We start from the raw sequence: 23030 nt of genomic DNA on the forward strand, positions 1-23030 counted from the left end.
TGTACCAGTTGTCAAATTATCCAATTACACACTTGTTAAAATCCATTTTGGGGAGATTTTCATGGTTTGTAAATAGATAATTTTTAAAACCTTAATCCTCAAAAGAGAGGGGACAAAATGGGAAGCCAGAGCCCCCCCCTCCCCCCCCCCCATCCCTCAAAATCACAAAATACATATAAATATAATGTCAGGAAGCTGAAAAGAGTGATGATATCCGGCTGCTTTGTTCTAATAGCATGACAGTGGTGATAGATGTATTTCAGTAGCAAGAAATTTGCTGCTTCCTTTTCAGCTATGTTTTATTCAAATCACTAATCTGAAGGGAACCAATTAAGGCAACATCCCCTTATTATGCCAAAAGGGAAAAATCTTTTCACAACCACATAAATTAAGAGGTGGGGAGCCAAAAGAGGCTGTAGCTCAAGCCAAGGATACTGACATGCTGGAACAAGGCCAGCACAGGGCCACCAAGCGGGCTGAGGATTGGAGCACACATGCAAGGAAAGGTGGAGAGAGCCAGGCCTGATCAGCCTTAAGAGAAGGCAAAGGGGAGACCTTAATGCTTTTTATAGATACCCAGTCAGAGGATATAAAGGAGATGAAGCCAGCCTCTTCTCAGGTGTGTATGGCAACAGCATGAGAGGCACTGGACACAAAGTAGAACACAGGAAATTCCATTTTGATACACGGAAAGAATTTTTACTGTGAGGGTGGTCAAATACTGAAACAGGTTGCCCAGACGGATTGTGGGATTTCCAACTTTGGAGGTACTCAAGACTCAAGAGGGGACAGCCCTGAGCAAATTGCTCTCTGAGCAGGGCACCAGACTGCTAACAACATCTAGAGCTCCCTTCACTCCGGGAATCTCACTGCTCTTCAGAAAGGTTCTCTACAAAGGGAGATAAGATCATCACTTGTGCATTTGAAGACTGTTCTTAAATCACTGTAATATATGGATCCTGATGTGAACAAATTTGCCAGATCTGAGCACAGAAGAAAACTTTGTGATCTACTCTATTTCAGTGAAAGCAATTTAACAGTGAGAATTAAAGATTGTTTTGCAATGTTTTCTACCCTTGTATGGCAACATTGTTACTAAATCCTGTGAGTGAAACTTGACATGAAAAAAAAAAGGAACAGAAGGCAGTAACCTGTTTCCTACAAACCTAGTCTGATTGTATTTCAATGTAAAGTAAGCAAACACTATCCCTGTTAAAAAAAAAAAAAAAATAAAAAATTTGAAAAAGTTTGAAAATGTCCCTTTCAGCTGGCTGAAATTGAGCTGCACAGAAACTATCAAATATTTCTGAAACCTTCATTCTGAAAACTCAGTTCGCCACCAAATGACATCTGTTTTAAATGCATAACATTTTTAATACCAGTGGCTTTGCAGCCGTATGACAAGGGACTAGGTCTTCTAAGTCTGGTGTCCACAGAAGCAGAGACAAGTTCTGGGTGGAACTTGCAGTATATGCCATGTTTTCCTGGTCCTTCTACATTTCATAGCATCACTCAGCCTCACAGAAACACAGAAAGACTGTCAAGGGCTGAAGGACTGAGCTTGTTTCAACCCAATTCAACTGCATGCGTTTAATCAAAAAAAACATATGTAACTTGCACTTAAGAAAGAACAGCAGCTGTTATGCAAAGTAATTTTTCTTAGACTTTAATTCATAAGAAAAATATCCTCTGTTTGTTCCTGTTTCTCTAGGGAACCTCATTTTCGATGTTCTACATCAAATTGTGTTGCTGTCAGCAGCTTTGCCAGCAGCTAGTCTAAGCCTTCATTATTCATTCCCCCCCTCAGACAAAAACTGGGTGACTGTTGCCTTCTATTATTACAGGTGATTACAGTATTATTCATCTAGCAACTGCAGCTCCAAATACAAAAACAAGATTTCTAAACTCATCTTAAACAACAACAACATCATTAAGGTATTTTTCCATGAGCCTCTCGTAACTTTGATAGAAAAAAAATGTTTTAAACTGGAAGACCTGTTTGCTGGCTTGCATTGCTTGGGAATTTATGTAGCAAAACATTTGCATTGACTTCACTGTGAACGCAGTTACTATTTCATTGCATGCTCAACAGGTCAACAAAATGTTTAATTTTAAAGGAAAAGGGCTATCGTTTGCTATTTCAAATGTTAAGAGCCCCAGTGTCATCAGTAATTCTTGAAGGAAAAAAATCCAAAGACTATGGCATTTGTCAGATTCTGGTGATAAGGCAGAAAGCAATCATCTTTGATTACCAAGTGCTTGCATTATTTTCTTATTTCAGTCTCTGTATACAAAACAAAATGCTATGTGCTAGTGACTCATGCATCTGTCAGTTCGTTGGTACGTAGACAACAGAAGTGCGCCAGAGCAAGGCCAGTGTTTAACATAATAGTAATAATAAGTAGAGGACCAAACTACATCTTTTTTCATTGGCAATTCTAATTTGAAAATTAATTCTATACATTACCCCCCTTGCAAAGTGAGTGTATTCACTTCTTGAACACAGACGTGTAAGAATACCTGGGCTGTCACTCCAGGTTGGACTGCTCAGCTCTGCTCCATTGTCTGGATACAGATAGGTGCCAATACCACATGCTCCAAAAAAGTATAAAAAAATGACATCTACATAAAGGAAAAATGTCTTGTAGCTTCAAATACTTTTGATTCAATTAGTTTCTGAAGCATAACAGATTATTATGTGTTTACTGGATGAAACATTTTCGCCTATTAGCTGTACAGGCTCATTACAATTACTAGAATGTGAAATGGAATCTAAACTGACTCATGCATCACAGAAAGACTGATTAACGAGCTTTTCAGTATTTTCTGTTGAAGTTGCCTGAACTTCAGAGAGCCAATCCACAGAGTGGGCTTTCAGATCCAGGTAAAACCATGAGATCAACAGGTATACAGACAACACGTTCCTCTGAACTGATACTACAATATTCCAGAATTACTCTTGGGACAGATTTTATTTATTACTATCAATAATGACCCTGGAACATTTGCTAATGATATCAGTTTGGGAGGCATTGTTAATGTTTGAACTACATACACAGTTCACAGTTCAGCCATAGGGACTAATAGCAAGAATTTCATCCATCAGCTAAGAAGCCTGAAACAACACAGAAAAAGAAATACTTGGAGATAATAGTCAGTCATGGGTAAACACATGCAATTATAAAAAATCAATCAAAGAGTAAAAACAGAAAAAAGAAACAGAACTGAAATAAAACATGCATCACTTGAAAGGGAGAAACAGCTTTTCCAGCTCAGAAACACTTAAGAGATGATGGGGAGAGGCATTGTCTGTTGTACTGTTGTCATTTGGATAGCTATTCTCAAGAAAGATGAATTAAAACCAGGGCAGGTAGTTTTCATTACTGGGAGAATGAAAAGTGTGCTTTTTGAGAAGAAATTGACCTTGGCCTACCTTATTATAGAAAGCAATAGGATATACTAACAAAAAGAAAACAGTTGCTTGCAACATCACAATGATACAGCAGTTTCTCAATTTCTCATCTGTGATTTACTAATATCATCTTGATTTAAAAGGTCACTCTTCAGAAATGGGTAACATTTTAATTACATATTTGAAAACTTGTTTAATACTTTAATTGCAATTAAAAAAAAAAAATAGGACGGTTAAAGTTTTTAAATTAGTATCTCAACATCTTTTTTGCAAAGATGGGTGTCAGTGGAAGTGTTTGGAAACATTCAGCCCTAAAGTTGCCAAATCAGCTGATTTTGGCTGATGTGATCCTGCACTTCCCAATGGCGAGGCAGAATCCAGGCCAGTCACAGCCGACAGATGACCCTCCTTGTAATCAGTTTGTTTGTCCGTATCATACACGTGGCTAGGGATTCGCATTTCAGCTCTCCCACAGAAAAGCGTTCATTCAGCTCACGTGACAGTATACTTATTGTCTGCTTAAGAAAATAGGTAGCAGAGAGAAGGCTGAAATAGCCTCCAACATCCTACTTGGCCGCCCCAGCACAGGCCTCCTTTGTTCTCCTGAGCAGCTCCTGATAGAAAACTGGAGCACTCTGCCAGTGTGAGGTGCGGCAAAGCACTGGAGCAGAGCAGAAGGCCTTGGGAAGAAGAGGGGACAACCACACCACCTCTGGAGCTACAAGAACCATAAGCTCCAGCACCAATGGTACTTACACAACCAGATCTGTGCTCTGTGCTCCATGTTCTGCAGTGGGGAAGAAGAGCTGAGCTGAAACCTTGAATCCAAGAGAAGGCAATCGGTTAACTTCAGGGGAACTGTATCACACTAAATCCCCATCGTTCTTCTGTGAGAAGGGCCCAATATTTTCTTTATGTTTTTAAGATTGACCTCTGCTCTTCTTCTGAGCTCTTCAGTGGGGAAGGCTATAATTAAATCTGCATTTCCACAGCACTGAGCATGCTGGTGGCCAAGTCTGAGCTTGACATCGAGGTGCTACCAAAACGTAAACAGCACTAGCTAAAACCAAAATTCTTCATACAGATATATTTATAAGGCCATCAGTATCTTAGGTGTTTTAAAATCCTTTAGTATCTGGTGGCATGACAGTTAGCAGTTGATTCCTGTTATTATTATAAATGATTTCAATATAGAAATGCTTCCTATATAATACATAACCTCTTTGTTGCAGCAATTTATTTTATTTATTTATTTGGTCTATTCATCCAGCTTCTTATGCTGATGGTGAGTAGAACAGTTTATTTCCTGTCAACATTTTCATTAAATTTTTATAAAGAACATCAGGAGCAACTTGAATCAATAAATTATTTAAAAGGTATAATGTTAAATTGGTGTTAGGTCTTGGATAAAATTTATTTAATATGACTACCATAAATATAGCTTCTCACAAGCCAAAATGGGTCTAATGGGTCTGAGGACAAGAATGTGTTCATCTGCAGTGGAACAGGGTTTGCACTGTGTTGCTCTGATAACTGTGCTAGGATATACCCAAACGGAACATTTTACCAACTATTTTCCTACAAATAAAGTTTTTTACATGCTATGCATTATAAAATTTTTCCGTTCAACAAATAAAGACATTTACACCTGAGATGAAGGATAATCTGATCCCACTTCCTAACAAACCACCCAAGTTTGATTTAACCACTTCCATTTGCAGCTGAAAACCAGGTCGGTTTGATCTACATGAAGTAGCTTTCCTCTGCAGGAAGAGAGCTGAATGTGTGTGTTCTTCTGAGAGCGGGGACGGTTCACCAAGCTGAGACTCCTTGGTAGGGTCAGATGAGTAGGAATAATACTATGCCTTTGTTACAACCTGTTTGCTGTAAAGTAATGAGCTGGACTTTGGTCACTGACACTATGTTTAAGCCTGTCATAAATCAGGAATTGCTTCTCAGAGTTTTTTTTCTACTTCTGATTTAAATCTATCTCTGTCTCACACCTCACTTGGAAGCTGATATTACACTGCTTGAGGAAGATAAATAATGGGCCAAAACCAGAGATAATGGAAGCTCAGTTGCTAATACATGTCCATAATTCACCATTCACCATCCACCTTTGCCTACTAAAATATGGCTGGGAGGGATGGAAGGTTGTCTTTGGAGCTCTTGCCTCTGCCAAGCAGCCTGCAACCTCACCGCTGCACCATTAATCACGTTTCAGATCCCATCTTTTCTTCCTGTCCATTTTACTTCTCTAATAATATGGTTAATTTTTAGGTTGATGCTGACTAGATTATAAACATAGCTAAGGGCTGTCCCAGTGTATTTAATAAGAAGGAAAGACAGACACTCCATGGATACACGGGTGTAAAGCTAACCATGCTTCAAAAAAGAGCTGAATTTGATAAAACACTGAAGGAAGCCTGTGCTGCTAGTCACTGACAGGCCTGCCTGCCAGTGAGCTTGAGATTCTTTGGGCAGCAAGAATGCCAAATTATCAGTTCCAAAATATGAATACCATGATCAGCATGAGGCAATCCAGGGCTGCTGAGCCACTGTTACCATGACTCTGCAGCACTCAAGGATTCTTACTCCAGAAGGCATAACTTTGCTGTTTTCTGGCTGCACAGATGATACAAGGCCAACTATTATACATGGCATTAAGATAAGTTCATCTGTAAGGGCTGAGGAGTCTCAAGACGGTATTGCTCCAGAAAACAATGCAGATTCATAGGCTTTGAAAACACAAGGGAGCTCCCAAATGCCCTGGCTTCTTCATCAGCTTATGTACTACTACCACCTGAAACACTGGTCCACAGATGTATTTTTAAACCCAGTAAAATGCTTCAGACTTCAGGACAACTTATATTTGTGTAAGTCAAGCTGATTCTAAAATTAATTTGCTGATTTATAAGTTTAAAACAAAAGTGCAATCAAAAATTAAAGGTCAGAAACCTTCAACCCTTTCAAGAAATTTCTGAAGGGACACAGGACATTCTGCATATATTTTTTCTGTATTCTAAGGGAAAGCAAAGTTAACACACTATATTTTCCAGTCAAAAGACTACTCTAAAAAGGGATTTAACAACCCTGGAACCAACATCTCCCCCTGTGAGATTTATGAAGCAGGTATTTTGCCCTTATTCCTTATCAGATTATTAAATAAAGTGACAGCACAGACAGAATAGGTTTACAGCATATATACAGAGAAAATGGGTGATTTACAGATCCAGAGCTGGTTCACTTAAGAACCAGCCCAGGCATTTTTTTATTCACCATTTTTATTATATTTATTTACAGAATAGATTTCAACTTATCCATTTACCTGCATGTCATATCTGCCCTCTGCCTTTCTCAGTAGGGATTATCTGGTATGTACACAAATGGCTACAGAACCTCATGTGTCTCTCATCCTCACCTAATCATTAAGGTTCAACAAAAGGTGAACATCACAATTATGAAAGAGCTGAAAAAAACAACAATAATCAATAGCAGCAAATGCACAGTTTGAGTGATTAAATCCATGCCATTCATCATCTAACAAAACAAGAGTGAAGTAGAACAGGGAAGAAAAAGGAGTCAAATAGGAATTGGAAGCTGATTCTCTTGGATGTCAATGTAATATAAAGTCATATTCTAGAATATTCAGGCATGTATTCTCACTGGCTGTCACACTACATTGCCAGTCCTCAACTCAAAAAAACTCAGTAGTTTAGCATGAACAAGACCGTTAATGAATGAATGGACCATATGTCTTTTTAGAAACTTACTTCAGAGGTCTTACGAGGTGCAAGGTTTTGTGTCTCAGTGGATATCCTACTGCAGGTGAATTTTACAAGAAGGATGATAATTAATATGCATGTTAGTTGACAATAAACAATTAAATAGAAGGTATTTCCATTCTTCACTATTCACTTGTGATTTTTTTTCAAAGTGCAAAATTACCAGTAATTACCATATAGTTGTCCACTGGCATTCCTTGTCCAGAACTCTATAATTCTCATACCGATCAGCATGTTCTTAAGAGTGCTCTTCTCAAGTTCCCTGGCCACACATTACCTGGGGACATAGACCCTATGGTGAGAGAGTTGGCAGGGAAATGGAAGCAGGGTGAGATAGCGGCCATGCAAGGAACGTACAAATGATAGCACAAGTTGTGCTGGTGAAGAAAATTATTCCACAAAAATACCTGCCTCTTCCACAGTGGTTTAGTGGGTGTTTTAGTTTCTGTCAACAAGGCAAGACATCACTACATGGCTATATGAGGCACCACAAAGCAATCACGGTAAAAGGCTAACAACTTTTTATAGCCCTAGATAAACAACTTTGCCCGTATTTCATCAGGCTTAAGGGAAAGGATCATGCATTGCAAATATCCAAACAGGTGCTCACAGGCTCTCACAATGTTCTCAAATTAAACAGCTTCTCCCATGCTACTCCCATTCTGCTAACAATGGCTGGCTGGGGTCCCATGCACAGCTTACTATGATGGGTTCTGTTACATTTCATAATAAGAAAAACTGTTATTAAAGTGTTGGAAATATCAGCATTTATGATACCCACACATACATAAAATACACACTACAGCTTTTCTCATCAATATTCTAGACTGCTCTTCTGCATCTTGTGTTGTTGTTACTGGTGTAGGATCCTGCAGGGGTCTCAAAATCTGGAATGCTAATATGCCACAGCCAAAAAATAAACACTGGCAAAAGGTAAGGTTATTGTAGCAAGTGTCCTAATAACTTCAGCACAAGGTAGGTATTGCCAGTGTCTCCTGATATTGGTATTTAAGTCTTTCTGTTCTAGCATTTTGTAAAGTTTTGAAACAAGAAAGCAGGAAGCTCTAAATTGGCCAATCTTCTGCTTTGCAATTTACAAATCCATAATAGCTGTCAGAAAAGACTACAGAAAAGAAAGATGGTGCAGAGGTGGTATGTGTTTGTCAATTAAAAACAAACAAAAACCAAAGCTCTGTAATGTAAAAGCAGTAAAATGGTTCTTTTGAAAAATTAATCTGTAATTGAAATATTCAACAGCATTTCTTTTTGGTGTTTCTAAACATGAAATTAAATGTTCTGCTAAGAAGCCCAGCAACATTAACCCAAATTAACCCCAGTCTCTAGAAGTAGAGAAATAATATAGCACTTTATTTTCATAGTGGTTCTTCCTAAATGGAGAAATAGGATTTATTCCTTTTTATTATCATTATTTTAAAATTTTAAATTACATACCGGCTCTGCTAAATTCACAGAGAAATGTGAAGTACCAAACTAATCTACATCTTGAAAGGTCTGCACCTGAATCATCATTTCCTAAGTACAAAGTGAGGTGCTGCAAATATTTGGAGATTTGTGATACCCCAGAGTTTCTTCCCTGATACTCCACTTAATGCAAAGAAGGTTAAAACTATTACAAGTCTGTCAGTAATTAGAGGATCACTACCATTTATCTTTGCATTCTCTGTAACCCATTATACCAACACCTGTCGCCTTGTAAAATGTCACCTACTGATAACTTTATAGACTTTATATGACCTTTGAATTTTTTGCTTCTGGAAAATAGGCTGGGTTTTTTTCATCTTCTAATGGAAATGAAGAGAGTGTGCTTACTTGTAGGAACTGCCAGGAGAATCTTTGTTCTTACAATTTTTTTTGGTCACTTTATTGCTTTATACTAAAGCAGTCATGGATCATGGATGTGTGTGAGAAGAACCAGTGTTTTCTGCAACCAATAGAACCAACAGAAAAAAAATAATAATTATATTTTCATTAAGGAATGGAGCTAACCAAATCCCCACGATTCAGATTATGTAAATCATATCACCTCTACAGCCGTAGGCCTCAGTACTTCAGAACTTGTGTGCCTGCACGTTAGGGTCCAATCTGAAGACCTGAAATCCTCTTATTTTATCGAGAAACCAACAGAGACCACCCACTGCTCAACAGCAGAAACTAGTCCATGAAGAGTTGTGTAAAACAAAGGGATTAGGGTATATAACTGATTTGTTAGATAGCCACAATTCAAGATGGAAAGACCTGTTTCAAATGTGACATACAGCTGTATAGTAATGAAAGCATGAGACATTACAAATGAGAAGAAATGTTTTTAGTGAAATAAAGCATCACAACATGTGAGTAGTTCTAAAGTTGGTAAATTAAAGTAATAGTCATCATTAGCTCCATGGGTCTGGAAGTACAGAGAAGACCCCCAGCCTTCAGTAATGGCATAATTAACTGGCTATCACTAGGCAACCATCCAGATTACTTTTTTTTTTTTTAAGATTTTGAGATTGTTTTTTGTTTTTCTTTCACTGCTAAATAATATTGTGTCAACATTTTCTAACATATGGTCTAAGAACAAAAATGAGGTAGTCAGACCTCAGAAAACTGCACTTCATCCCTGATGAAGAAGAAATGTGGAGAGAAGATGAAGCTCACAAAATGCTGCTTGGACTTGGAATTTGAATATCTAACTGTTATTTTTTAAGGTAAGATCAAGGATAAAGGATCAGGTATTTTTCAAACCCTGTAGTTTGCACTCTGACAGTGAAGCAAAGCAGCCCATTTCAATGCATTTATGTAGAATAGACTGTTATTTATGTACTATAATTTATGTTTCTGAGTCAATTCAAAATTACTCAGAATTCATGCCATGAGCATTACTTCTCCTCTCACTCCCAAATAACCATGTAGTCACAATTAAAAAGCAGAAAGAAATGTTTCAGGAAGTCCCCAAACCCTAGACCAAATGTAAGACTACCTGTGATTCAAGTAAGACATATTAACTGATACTATACAATACTACTCGATGAAACAAGAGTGAGGTCTGAATACTGGGAATGCCATGAACTCAGCTCCTGCCTCCAAGAAGTCAGTGTATACATCAAAGAGAGTATGACAACACCTTCCATTGGTAGCTGTAATTTGCCCTCATGCAGTGAATCACTGTATGAAGCAAAACTTCATGAGTTAAAATCTGTTTCTCAAAGTGCTAAAACAGTTCCCCTTCCTTTCAGCAGATCACTTGCATCCATCAGACACTAGAATTGTACAGCAATATTAAGAACTTGCAGAATGTCTGACGGTTTCTTACCATAGCCAAAGGGAGAACTCCTACCAGGTTCTTCTGGCTTACATAGACCTTGGAGACTCCTAGATCAGATGTTGTGTCTCCAGGATATTCTACTTGCCATGTGATGAGCTGGGTCCCAGGTAGGTCAGTTAAATCTTCAATTTCAAAATCTATCTGCATGACTTCAGAGGATGGACCATCCGCACTGGAAGAAATAAAGAAAAAGAAAGGTTCCATTCATATGACTGATAAGCCAGTAATATAATTGCTCTTATATTAATAAAACATTGGATTTAGACTCTTTCAGAGAGAATTTGGTGGGATGATGGATTTAATAATGAATTAATCATTTCAACTTGTCTTAAAATCTCAGGGTATTTTCCAAATGACTCAGTAAGACTCAGGGACATGGCATTGCTCCATTTTACAGATGGATAAACAAAAGCAGATCAAGGTAAATCTAAGGGTAAGGCTACAGACAAGCTATCTACACAGACTAAAAAACCTGACTCCAAGGCTCCCTTGATAATGAGCAAATTGTTATTTCCTCCCCATTTAAGCAAAAAATGAGCAAATCTAAAGGGAATCACTCCTTGAAATAAGAAAGCACTGTATTAAAAATAGTTTGCTTTTTTAAAAAGGAGGCATGGAACAGCTCTTGAATGGGATCCATGAACCTGGACAGCTAGAAGCAGAGGATCAGAAAACCTGGATTTCATTTTTGGATATGTTGCTACCTTGAGAATGTCTGAAGCTCAGTTTTGTCCTCTTCTAAACTAAGAATAATATCTAATTTAGTTTGTTGTGGGAGCGGAGAGTTATAAAACTGGATTATTCATGGTTAGACAATCCTGCCACAATCCATCCTTGAGTTAAAAAAAAAAAAAAGAAAAAAAAAAAAAGAAAAGAACAAAGACTTACAAGATGTGATTTTCCAATATAGTCTGGCAATATTGGGGTTACTGACACCTTATCAATGCTACTTTGTCTTTATATGCTGTTCTTCCTATAAGATTACATAGTTCTTCTACAAGTGAATACCATAAAGCTGAAATGTAAAGAGGTAAATTTTGAAAGGTACTCAAAGGTGCAGTTCTTCCAAAGCTTGTTATAAAATCAGCTATTATACAGAAAGCAATGCAGTAAAGTTTCTATTGCGTATGTTGGCAAGGTGAGCTCCGTAGTCCGGTGGTACTTATAGAGACATGAAAATATTCAATACACTGTAAAGCTGAGGAATGCAGAGATTCTTAGCAATACAGAAATCCACAGGGCACTGAGAATGACAGTGCTTTTACTTCTGAAGCATTGAAGGCCAAACAAACTGTCAGTGTTGGTTTGGAGGGAAAGGAAAGAACAGAGTTTCTTTCAGTGGTATAACACTCAAGGAGTGAATGTCACAATACTGAAGTGACGCAAGCCACTTGAGCTGGAGAGTGTATCTAGAAGAAAGAGAAAACATTTCAGGAACTGATTAAAGATCACACACACACACACACAAAAAAAAAAAAAAAAAAAAAAAAAAAAGTGCCCCAAACCCAACAGGTTTTCTTAGCTGATGTGGAAAAAGAGCTAAAACCAGACATACTTTGTAACGAAGGCTAGTTATGACAACAGCCCATGTTTGGAACTCTTCCCAAAATACTCAGAGATGTTATCATGCTGGCTAAATCCAATGCTTTATCTAAAGCAATGCTTTATCTAAAGCTACTGCTTGAAGAATTTTACCTGATCATCTTTAAGGTTTGTATTTTAATGGATGTATTGAGACCTTGTGATCCTGGATAAATTTAAAGGGAGCCTCTGCCTTTCCAAAATGGAACACATTGTATTGAGTTATTCATTTATACAATATTCATTGTATTAAAAATAAATAAATAAATAAATAAAAGCACCTAGGTAGGATCAGAAAGCTACTGTATGTAGCTGTGACTATTGAAACCCAGTTACCTTAATTGCATGAACAGAAATGGGCAATGCATACCTGACAGCAGTCCTGTTTTGCATGGTATGTTCTGTCACAGCTACAGCATTTAAAGAACTAATTGAATCATCATATATTGAGCCTTGGTTTTGAGATTCTGTTCAGGGTACCTGTCTGTATTATTGCATTGGTGTCTGCTGCTACTAGTCGTCAGCTCTGCAGAATTGGTGCTGTCACCAGCAATGTGTGCTGTCACAGCAATGAGCCACTGCTGCACAGGAGGGAACCGCAGGGCTTAGAACAACAGAAAAACTTATAACTGCCAAAAGGATCTTTGAGAAAGGTAACCAACCTAGTCTTTTCCCAGGTGTGTTAGGGATTAGGGGAAAGGGAGAAAAAATTATTAGAACGTAGGAAAACAAAGGAGAACTGAAAGGGAGTAGAAAAGATGGGAATTGGGAAGTGAAGCATGGTCCTTATATTCTTGAACTACTCTTCCCATGTGACACAACTACAGTGACCCCAAAATAGTGGAAGTGTTTTCTTTTAACTTCTCCCTAAAAGCAGATATATTAATGACATATTTATTGTAACAAAACAAACAAAAATACTGCTACTATAAATGTGAATTTGATATAAATCACTTGCATTAGTTCATCTTAGTAATACTACACACTAACTGACAAGATCCCCAAACATCTCAAAAATCAGTAAGAATCTCATTGCTGCTAACTAAAGGTATATAAAAATTATGAAATTATTCCATAACTTATGAGCATACCCAGGCTGTCAACACCAGATCAGGAACTTCTGTTTAATTACATTACTGGAATTGTACCCATCATGGCTATGATGATCCTTCCATGTACAATTCTCGTGGGTCTGGATCCCCAACCTACAGCCATTAATGCCTTCCTGACCGATATTTAGCAATTGAAATCTTTCAGTTGAGAAGTAACACAGAAAGTTTTTCATCATCAGTTTAAAAATGTAAATGGAGAAATTTGGACAAATAGAATTAATTACCAGAGTTCAGTCACATCAAAAATATTTGTGTTCTTTCAAGTCAAAGCTGCTTGGTACCATAGGATTAGACTGTGCTTGCTAGCAATATTATCGTCTTCTCTGTGTTACATATTTGCTAGCACAAACCTTCACGAGCATGTTCTAGCACGCACTCATTTCCAACAGCAAAAATTTCTATTGGTTAGTCAGCCACTTGAAACATCGTGCTGCCTAATCCTCCTCAAGGCAGGTGTACTTTTCATGGTGAATACAACATGATAACACATTGCTGCTTGTCTCTGCTAACGCTAATACTATTATTGCTATCAAAAGTACAGCAACACCGATAGTTGCCATATAGGAGGTTATACGATCAGAAGGTTTTGCATGGAAAAGCCCAAGGACTCACAACAGCAATCCAAGTTGAGCTGAGGAGTGGTCAAAGTGAAACAGTTCTTGGTGCTAATTTAAAGTCAAATCCTTCACATTGGAGTTTTCTATTTCTGAAATTTACTGCTTAGAATTGAGATTTAAACTGTAATAGAGTTCATTGTGGTGCCAATAGACTCTCTTTGTGCTCAGAGTCATGCTGAGCTGTGTGTCATGTGGACCCTTTTAAAAGTTCAATTCAGACAAGCAAGACCTGGGAAAAAAATAACATAAACTTGATTGGAAGGGAATAGGCTGGTCTTCCCTCCTGTCAGCCAGGACAGCACAAGCATGTTTGTACTGTGTTTCTTAAACAGCCTTTTAGTTCCTGTCCAGCAAAAGATCAAGCAGTTCTGACAAATTAGGAATGTGAATGGCTGTCCTCTCTCTAGGGAAGTATTGCCTCCTCCACAGAGCTGTTCTGCACCTGTTTCTTCTCACATCCCTGACTAAGGCCAGCATAATTTTTTTTCTCCCTTCTGCCCTTTCGGCACGGGAGTCATTTTAAATCAGGCAGGCTGGTATCAAGGCCCATGGCCAATTGCTAACACCTAAGCCTTTATGTCAAGTTTCTTTAAAGAGAAAACCTGCCGCTCTTTTGAGTCTTCAGGGCTGGTGTGCCCTTCAAGGCAAGTTCAAGCAGAGACCCTGTAAATCCAAGAATAGCTACTGAATGTTGGTAGTTGCAGTCGATTGAAGTATCCCATTCCTGATTTCACTAGCTGTGGTATCAGAATTGATCTTCATATAATGCTCACAAAACAAGATTTGTTCTGAACCTACTAAAATGACCAGGCATTTAATGTTTCTTGTAATACTACATATAAAATTTTATCACCATCTTTACAACACTATAACAGACAAAGGAACCCTAAAGCCATGAATATGCTAAATAAGATATATCATAGGAATGTTAATGAAAGAGCCTTGGGGAGAACAAAGAAAGAAAATGCAATTTTTATTCTTTTCTAGCTCTGCATACATAGCCATGTCTCCAGCACCTCTCTTGCTGGATATTGGAAGAATATGTGGCCTGAAACACTGCACAGGCTGGGCTGAGGTGGAACAACAGCACTCAGAAAAGGAATAAATATTTCCACAGATAACTGGAAAAACTTTCTAGCATGAAAGAAGGCAGTCAGCCACACAGCTGACCCCATGAGATCTCAGGGAGTTTGTGAAAACCGTTATCCCCATTTTACAGGAGAGAAAATTAAACTGAAAATGACTTCCCAATAAAAAGAGGAATAAGATAATTTATACACCACAAAGTGGTGGCTGTCCTCAAAAATTTCAGAAATGAAGTTATTTCAAAATAAATACAAACTTTTGTTTGAAAATAATATGCTATGTTGTCATATCAGATAACACACCATGCTAGCTATTTCCAGCTCTATCAGTTGGGTTGCAGAAAGGTTTTATGGTTTGCTGTCATCTGCCTTGCCACTGCATGGAGTCAGCAGTGGCAATATGTGTTAAATACAACTTCATTCTCATGTGGTAGGAAATAATTTAAAAGATATGAAATGTAGAATAAAGCATAATAAAGTAACAAAACTCTATTTTTTTCAAACCAATTCATTTCTTATATATATATGTATATATGTACATGTATATAATTTTATTTTATTTTGAAAAACTTTTCCTATGGTACATTCTTCAGAATTTAAACAATTTCACTATGAGCAGTTTCACACTTTTCTGCCCATCCCTTTCATAACAACAAACCATTTCTCCTGTATTATCATCAAAAGATGCTTGTTTCCTAACCAAATATAGGGAGGTCAAATGGAATTCAGAGGACCACTACAGAAGAAACCTTTCCTTCAGTGCATTTGTCTCCGTGTTCTGCTTAACAATCTCTCCCCAGCTCCAAAATTCACAGGAATTGCATTTATGCTCCTGTATGGCAGCATATTCCTCACAGTGCCAGAAGCCTGTGAACTTCATCTGTTTTGCAGTTCTATGAGAACATGCAACTAAGTAACATAATGTCTTCCCCCTAAATAGATTTTGGGTGGCGAAAAAAGGACGAATACACTAGAAGAATCGAAGAAAAAGGAAGAGGAAGAGGAAGAGGAAGAGGAAGAGGAAGAGGAAGAGGAAGAGGAAGAGGAAGAGGAAGAGGAAGAGGAAGAGGAAGAGGAAGAGGAAGAGGAAGAGGGGAAAAAAAAAGAGTGGAAAAAAGAAAAATGACCTGTTGCAGATGGATGCGTGAGAGAGAAAAGTAGAAAATGAACACTGAAATGTAGATAAAAGGAGAAAGATGGAAAAATAAGCAAGGAGGCTTGCAGTGTGTAAGTGCTTTGTAAGAATGAAGACCCAGAAAATCCAGATTAATTTGAAAGATGGTGCTGGCACAGACAAAAAAGAAAACTTAGGTTAAATTTTTCATCTTAATTGAGTCAATCTTTTCACGAATATTTAAACTAGTCAGGAAAGGATCCTGATAACCTTTCAGTTTATTTTCACCAGGAAAAGATTACCTGTCTAGTCTTTGCTGAATTCTTCACAAATACCCACAGCTCTGGTTCCAGGAGAGGGTATGGTTATTTATTTAAGAAACCTTTACGTTAGAACTCAAACTGTTGTGGCAGGGGGGCACATTTGCATTTCTCTCCTCATTTGCTAGAGAGATAGAGATCACATTGCTTCTGCATAAACAGGTACTTGCAATGCAATAAACTACTTCTGTGTGGCATGTTTGATAGCATCTTAGAAATTACATGTTTAGGATGTGTAAATCCAAAATGTGGGATCACGGGCAAGGAGACCATAACACCAACACTGACAAAAAGCACAGAATGAAAAGGGAGAACCACGTGTTAGTATAGGTTAATTCATTTGGGCTTTTCTTTAATGCTCATCACCACAGAATAAGACTGCTTTGGAAATGCTGCTAACTTCTTCCAGTTCACCCAGTGATGAATGATGGTTTTAAGCTTCACAACCATGTTTAATCTTTTTTTTGTGTGTGTTTGTCTGTTTTGTTTTCAACTTCAGCCATCAAAATGTGCTATCTTTAGTTTTCCTTTGCAAGCCTGCCCTAAAACAATGCATACAAACGTGTCTGCTTCAGGCAAGATTTGAACTCTTCAATACAACATAGGGGGACAAAGCTGAGAAAAGCATTCTGCTGCTGATATACAATCTTTGGAAACTATTTTTCTTTTGGGTTGCAGAAACGTTTTATGGTTTGCTGTCATCTGTCTTGCCAGATGAAAACACTTTTTTTTTTTTTTTTTTTTTTTTTTTTGCCAGACTCATATGTACAAAAAAATATAAGCTAAGAGCCCACAAAATAATCTTACAGGCAAGGAGACATTCTTTATTGTAATGAATCTGATTGCCTTTTCCTTCTTGTTTTCGAGCAAGATTGCAATCAATGAATATTTTGGGGCTTTTCTGGACAAGCATCTATGTGTGATAAAATTGCAGAATTTCAGTAAACTATTTTATTCATATAACTAAGATGTAAGGTAAAAATTAAATATTGAAGATTTGATGTTAAATATCACAAGTTAATGACATGATACTGCTTTTCACTAGCTGAGGAACTGGCTTAGCTGATGAGCACATATCTAATGCCTGATCCCCCAAATCCATTCAGAAGATATGAAGCTGGCTGGCAAACTGTGCAAGATTTCCACCCCTCCTTTGCTGTTGATGATAAAATGCTTGAGTTTACAAAATAAACAAACAGAATAAATAAAAACTAAACCAAACAATATGGTAAAATAAACACACAGAATAAATAAAAACCAAACCAAACAATATGGTGCAACACCTGCACCATATGTTAGCGGTAAACTAGTAAACATACTGAACACATCAGTCCCTGATATCTGTCTAAACAAATTGCAGAAAGGACGAAAAAATCTTATTTTAGACAGGAAAGTAAGGCAAAGGGCTCAGACCTTCCCAAGGTGAGAGGGAACACTAAAAATCCAATATCTGTAGAATCAAGCCCACTGTTTTACAGAGAAGATCATTACTCATCATTGATATATCAAGATAAGGTGATACATACAGCAGTACATTAAAGTTTAATTTTATTCATTGTCATCTTACTATTAAAAATTCAGTGATGGGTAGGATGAAAAGTCATTTTTCTTCAGGAATAGGTGTATGAAGTGAAACAACTAGCAAGAAAAATTACCAAAAAATGAGTCTGCTAATCATGTAATAAAGTTCTTTAAAAAAATTGATTTATCTCTGGAGCATGCCATCAGCAGTGCCAGTCGAGAAATATTTGCTTAATTATTTATTTGATTTTTTTTTTCTATTTTCAAATAAATTATTCACTATACAATTTTCCAGCTGTTGATAGCATTTTTCCCAAATAACTCAAATCATTCAAAAGTGGGTAAAACTTAGCAAATGTTTTAATATATAAATTTAAAATGTAGTTTCCCACCAACACAGCATTTCAGTTCAGAACCATCTCTTGACATAATACATGTAGATCCAGAGATCACCTACCGTATTATGCTAAGGGAATGATAAATCAACATTGGCTTTATCACATCCAGTCTAATAATCATTCAGTAAATTATTTAACACAGTAGTCAGTAAACATCAAGAACTTTTGATGTAGCTCTGTCATGAGACAACGGCAGAAAAAAAAACACAGTTACTATGCAGGTGGGATTGAATTGCAGGGCTAAGAAAACAGTTTTACTGACAGTAAGTAAAGTCTAATAAGACACTACAAATGTATTGTCAATATAGGTTTCTCTACCAGATGTTTTTTACTGTCCTCAGCATAAAAATAATGATTATTGTAGCACAACTCACATTTAAGTGTGATAAAACAGCATGCTGTAGTGAACCAGACATACATGTACAGCCAAAAGTGACTGTGATTAATTGGGCAAGTTTCTATAGGGTCCATCTAAGGATCAGACTATGCTCTACAAGACAGCTGCAGAAAGTGATGATTATTTTCTGAACTGACAAAAACTACAAATAGGAGAAAGATAATGGCAATTTTAGGCGTAGGAAAACCAGGTATAAAGGCCTGGTTTCATTTCAATGAAATAGCACCTTAGTGCACATGGGAGTGACATGTTAATTCCAGATCCTTGGCTTGCCTAGGACTTAAAGAGCTACAGGAACCTGACTCCTAGTTATGACCCCCAGGCCTATGCACTTAGGTAAATAAGCCTTCCTAAAAAAATAAAATAATTAAAAAATAAATAAAAAAGCCATACATATTTCATTCACATTACAATTTCACAGGCATATAACAATGTCACCACCACTTCAATATCACTATCTTCTGAAAATGAAAGAAAGCTTTACTGAAAGGGAGTTGCCGCATCAACATGACACTGATCAGCCAGCAGGGAATGAGGCTCTGTATTTTCTTAGTCAGAAATTACAGGGAGAGTGCAGCAAATATTTGCTATTGAGTAAACCCAGCATACTAAACCACAGCATAAAGCACTGTGCTCAGTACACCACCCTGCCGCAAAATTTAACTAATTCGTCCAACAAATATTTACCTGCCTAAAAGCCCTTATTTATAGCATAGAATAGAACACTTCAGTTGGAAGTGTTATCTACAAAGATAATTGATTCCCACTGCCTAACCACTTCAGTGATAACCACAAGTTAAAGTGTGTTGATGAAGTCATTGTCCAAATGGCTCTCAAGCACTGACAGGCAGGGGGCATCATTGACCTCTCCAGAAAGCCTGTTTCAGTGTTTGACCACCCTCATGGTATATATTTTTTTTCCTAATGTCCAGTCTGAACCTCCCTTGGTGAACTTTGTGTCATTCCCGCACATCCTATCACTGATTACCAGGTTGGAAATTAGGAGAAACAACTTCCCAGAAAGAGCAGTCAGCCATTGGGATGGGTTGCCCAAGGAAGTGATGGAGTCACCGTCCCTGGGGGTGTTCAAGGAGAGGTTGGATGTGGTGCTTAGGGACATGGTTTAGTGGGTGATGTTGGTGGTAGGGGGATGGTTGGACCAGATGATCTTGGAGGTCTTTTCCAACCTTAATGACTCTATGACTCTTTTTAGCATGTAGGCCATTAATATCTCCAAGGTGAGATCTATAACACATCCTTTTTATGCCTTTCTTATTAGTGTCCATACTTGTTCAACAAATGTAATTATATATGAATGCAGCACTACATTTCACAAGACTCAAGGCCTGGATATATATTTTAAAATTAGATCCTTTTTTCAGATATGCCAGAATATATTCAATAAATGAGATTAGGATCCTCACTATAGGAACTTCCTCTGCTGTGAATTGTTCAGCAAGTATTTCTGCTGAATGCAAACATCTTGCAAAAGTGCAAAGTTCTTTTCAAATAAAAAAAGAAACTGTTTTCTTTACCCAAATGTTCAAGTCAAGAATCAAAAGAGAAAGAAACCCTTTCCAGCTTCCTTAATATCAAAAAAGAGCTTCGGAAATCTTTCCTTCTTATTTTTAAGCAATAACATGAAAACATAAACTGAAGAAAGAATATCTAAAATTGCTCCACCCTCCCTTTCCCTTTTTGAAAAAGCTCTGAGCTGACATACCTTATAAATTGTATTCCAAATAAAGTAACATAGAATAAACTTGCTTGGAAAGGACCTCTGAAAACCATCTGGTCTAATGCCTTCATCAGAGCAGGGCCAATTTCAAATTTAGATTAAGTTAGAATGTTTTAAATCCTCACATGTGGCTTTCCAAAGGAGCATATTATTCAGAATCCTTTCTGTGATCCTATGGAAATACCAAGATAGCCTGAGCACTTACATCTGCACTCATATTAACACCCATGTACCACTAGAAGATACCCTTAGGTCTTATGCCTGCCTGTGTCCTTATACACACAGAGTATATTAAGAATAGAGTCTTATCCTCTTCCATCAGCTCTTAAAGATTTGAAACTTGGCTATTACCAAGTAACTAGAAGTCATCTTGTTGCTTGTTAGGCTTCTCTTCTCTTCCACCAGAAGTAATTTCACAAACTATTCAGTTCATCTTTAATTGAAAGACACTATTAATATGCAATGATAAGAAAAATCACTTTCATGAACAAATTCTTTATGGAAAATAATGGATCTGAGTGTATGCAAAGAAAGGTGTTATCAAGAGACTACATTTACTAAAACCTGAAAATTAAATAACACCATGCTCTGCCAGGCTATTTCCAAGGCTGTCTGCCCTACAGCAAAACAGCATCCAATCACCAGCATTAAATGGGAACCTGCTACTTCTGTTTTTCATCCATTCACTTTCACAGTCCCATTTGCTAGCTGCACAGCACTCACAAACTTCAGCAGAACCAAACTGTTTAAAATGCAGCATCTATTTCATCAATGCCATTAGCATGTGCTGCACTTCAAGGGAAAATGAGACCCTCGTGAAAAGAGCCATACAGTAGAGGAAATGGACTAAAGACCTGATTGAGAACTTAAATATTAAAAGTCTAGTAAAATATATAACTATTTGGGGAATGATATGAAGATGCAGAAAGACAGGTTCCTACCTGTTATAAAACTTTTAAGGTTTCAATGACAAAACTTGTTCTTTACCGATTTTTATCATCAGACGATGATTATACGTGCATATGTGAATATTCATCTTTGTTTTGTATATTATATAAGTTAAAGTAGGCAGTATGAAAGAGATATTTCTGCACATACTACAGCAATATGTAAATTTGTTTTCCTTTATCAATATATTTCAACCTTGGCTAATATTATCAATAAACATCAATATATTTCAACCTGTACCGAGAGGTACACTCACGAAATTACTTTGCAATGATCAAGACACAGAATCACTTCCCTGCTCCAGCTATGGTATTGTTTTTGTATTTGAGCAGATGTTTACCCTCTGTAAACCTTGAGATAATCTGATAGTCATGATGAAATCATACAGACAGGATGATGACAGGGGTTTGCAGTTGAGTTCTAGGCCCTGTCAAAACAAATCATAGCTTTTGATGTACTTGTGACATTAAAAATTGTGGTAGTTCAGAAGGTCACAGAACTCATTCTCATTAGCATGAACTATGCCATTAAATCAAGCAATGTCATCATTTTGGGTCTCATTGCATCCACTGCTGACACACCTGACTTTTTACCCCTTCTTAGCCTGAGGTTGAGCTGCACCTGAGCTCAGAGGGATTGGTGAGGTATAAGGGGAGATTGGCCTGGTACTGCTTGGATGGTCTCTGAGGAATTGCAATGAAGAAAATAGTAAGGGCAGGTTATGAAGAAAATAGCAAGGGCAAGAGAACTATCCACTAGAAGGTACCTTGAGATCAGCAAACTACTTCCAGGATAGTTTGTGAATGTGTATCCAGATATATGCGCGGCAGTTTGCGTGGCAGTTCGCGCGGGCAGGGCAAGCGGGGGGCCCATCGTCGCTCTGTTGCAGCTGCCTCTCCCTTCGGTGCTTGTAACCTGCTTGCGTAGAACCTGACCATGGTATCAACCAGGCAGAAAACCGTGGCCTCTGCATCTCGTGCGGCATCTCCAGCCATGGTCACCAGTGTGGCTACTCAGACGGAGGGCTCGGGGAAACACGCAGCCGTCCAGGTCCTGGGCTGCAGAGTGTGCCCCAGCCTTCTGTCGGTCTCTGACAGCAGTGGTGGGTATGCCTGTGGGAGGTGTGCCCAGGTTGAAGAACTGCTCAGCCAGGTAGCGGAGCTCCAGGAGGAGGTGAACAGGCTCAGGTGCATCAGGGAATCAGAGAGGGAAATTGACTGGTGGAGGTGCGCTCTACCCTCTCTGAGGCAGGCTCACGAGACTGCCACAGCACAGGCGTCTCCTGTTATGCAGAAGACGGAGGTTCCCTCCTCCTGCCAGGCAGCGGGAGGAGACCTAGATCAAGGGGGGGAATGGAGGCAGGTGCCTATTCGGCGTGGTAGGCGAGCCCTCTCTCTGCCCACCTCACCTTCTCATCTACCCTTAAATAATCGATATGAAGGACTAGAACAAGACAATCTGAATGACAAAGTAGATAAAAACCCATCCCAGTTGGAAGGGGCGCCTAAGACAAGGCGACCTACACGTCGCATTGCCACATCATCCTTCAAAAAAGAAAGAAGGGCTATTGTTATGGGGGGCTCCCTTCTGAAAAGGACAGAGGGACCGATATGCCGACCGGACCCAACCCGCAGAGAAGTCTGTTGCCTCCCTGGGGCTCGGGTGAGAGACTTTGCC

At 38.2% G+C, this 23030-nt stretch overlaps 1 protein-coding gene across 6 annotated transcripts in view; it reads right to left on the reverse strand.

The window, feature by feature from the left end:
* Nucleotides 1-23030, reverse strand: part of TMEM132D (transmembrane protein 132D) — a 271842-nt gene that overhangs the window by 89672 nt on the left and 159140 nt on the right. For all 6 annotated transcript variants that reach the window (XM_084491637.1, XM_084491634.1, XM_084491636.1 and 3 more), the window contains one exon: nt 10511-10694. In XM_084491637.1, the coding sequence (XP_084347763.1) occupies nt 10511-10694 (184 nt within the window). The remainder of the gene's footprint in view (nt 1-10510; nt 10695-23030) is intronic.

The sequence above is a fragment of the Aythya ferina genome (assembly GCF_964211825.1).
Source record: "Aythya ferina genome assembly, chromosome: 17".
Classification (NCBI taxonomy): Eukaryota; Metazoa; Chordata; class Aves; order Anseriformes; family Anatidae; genus Aythya; species Aythya ferina.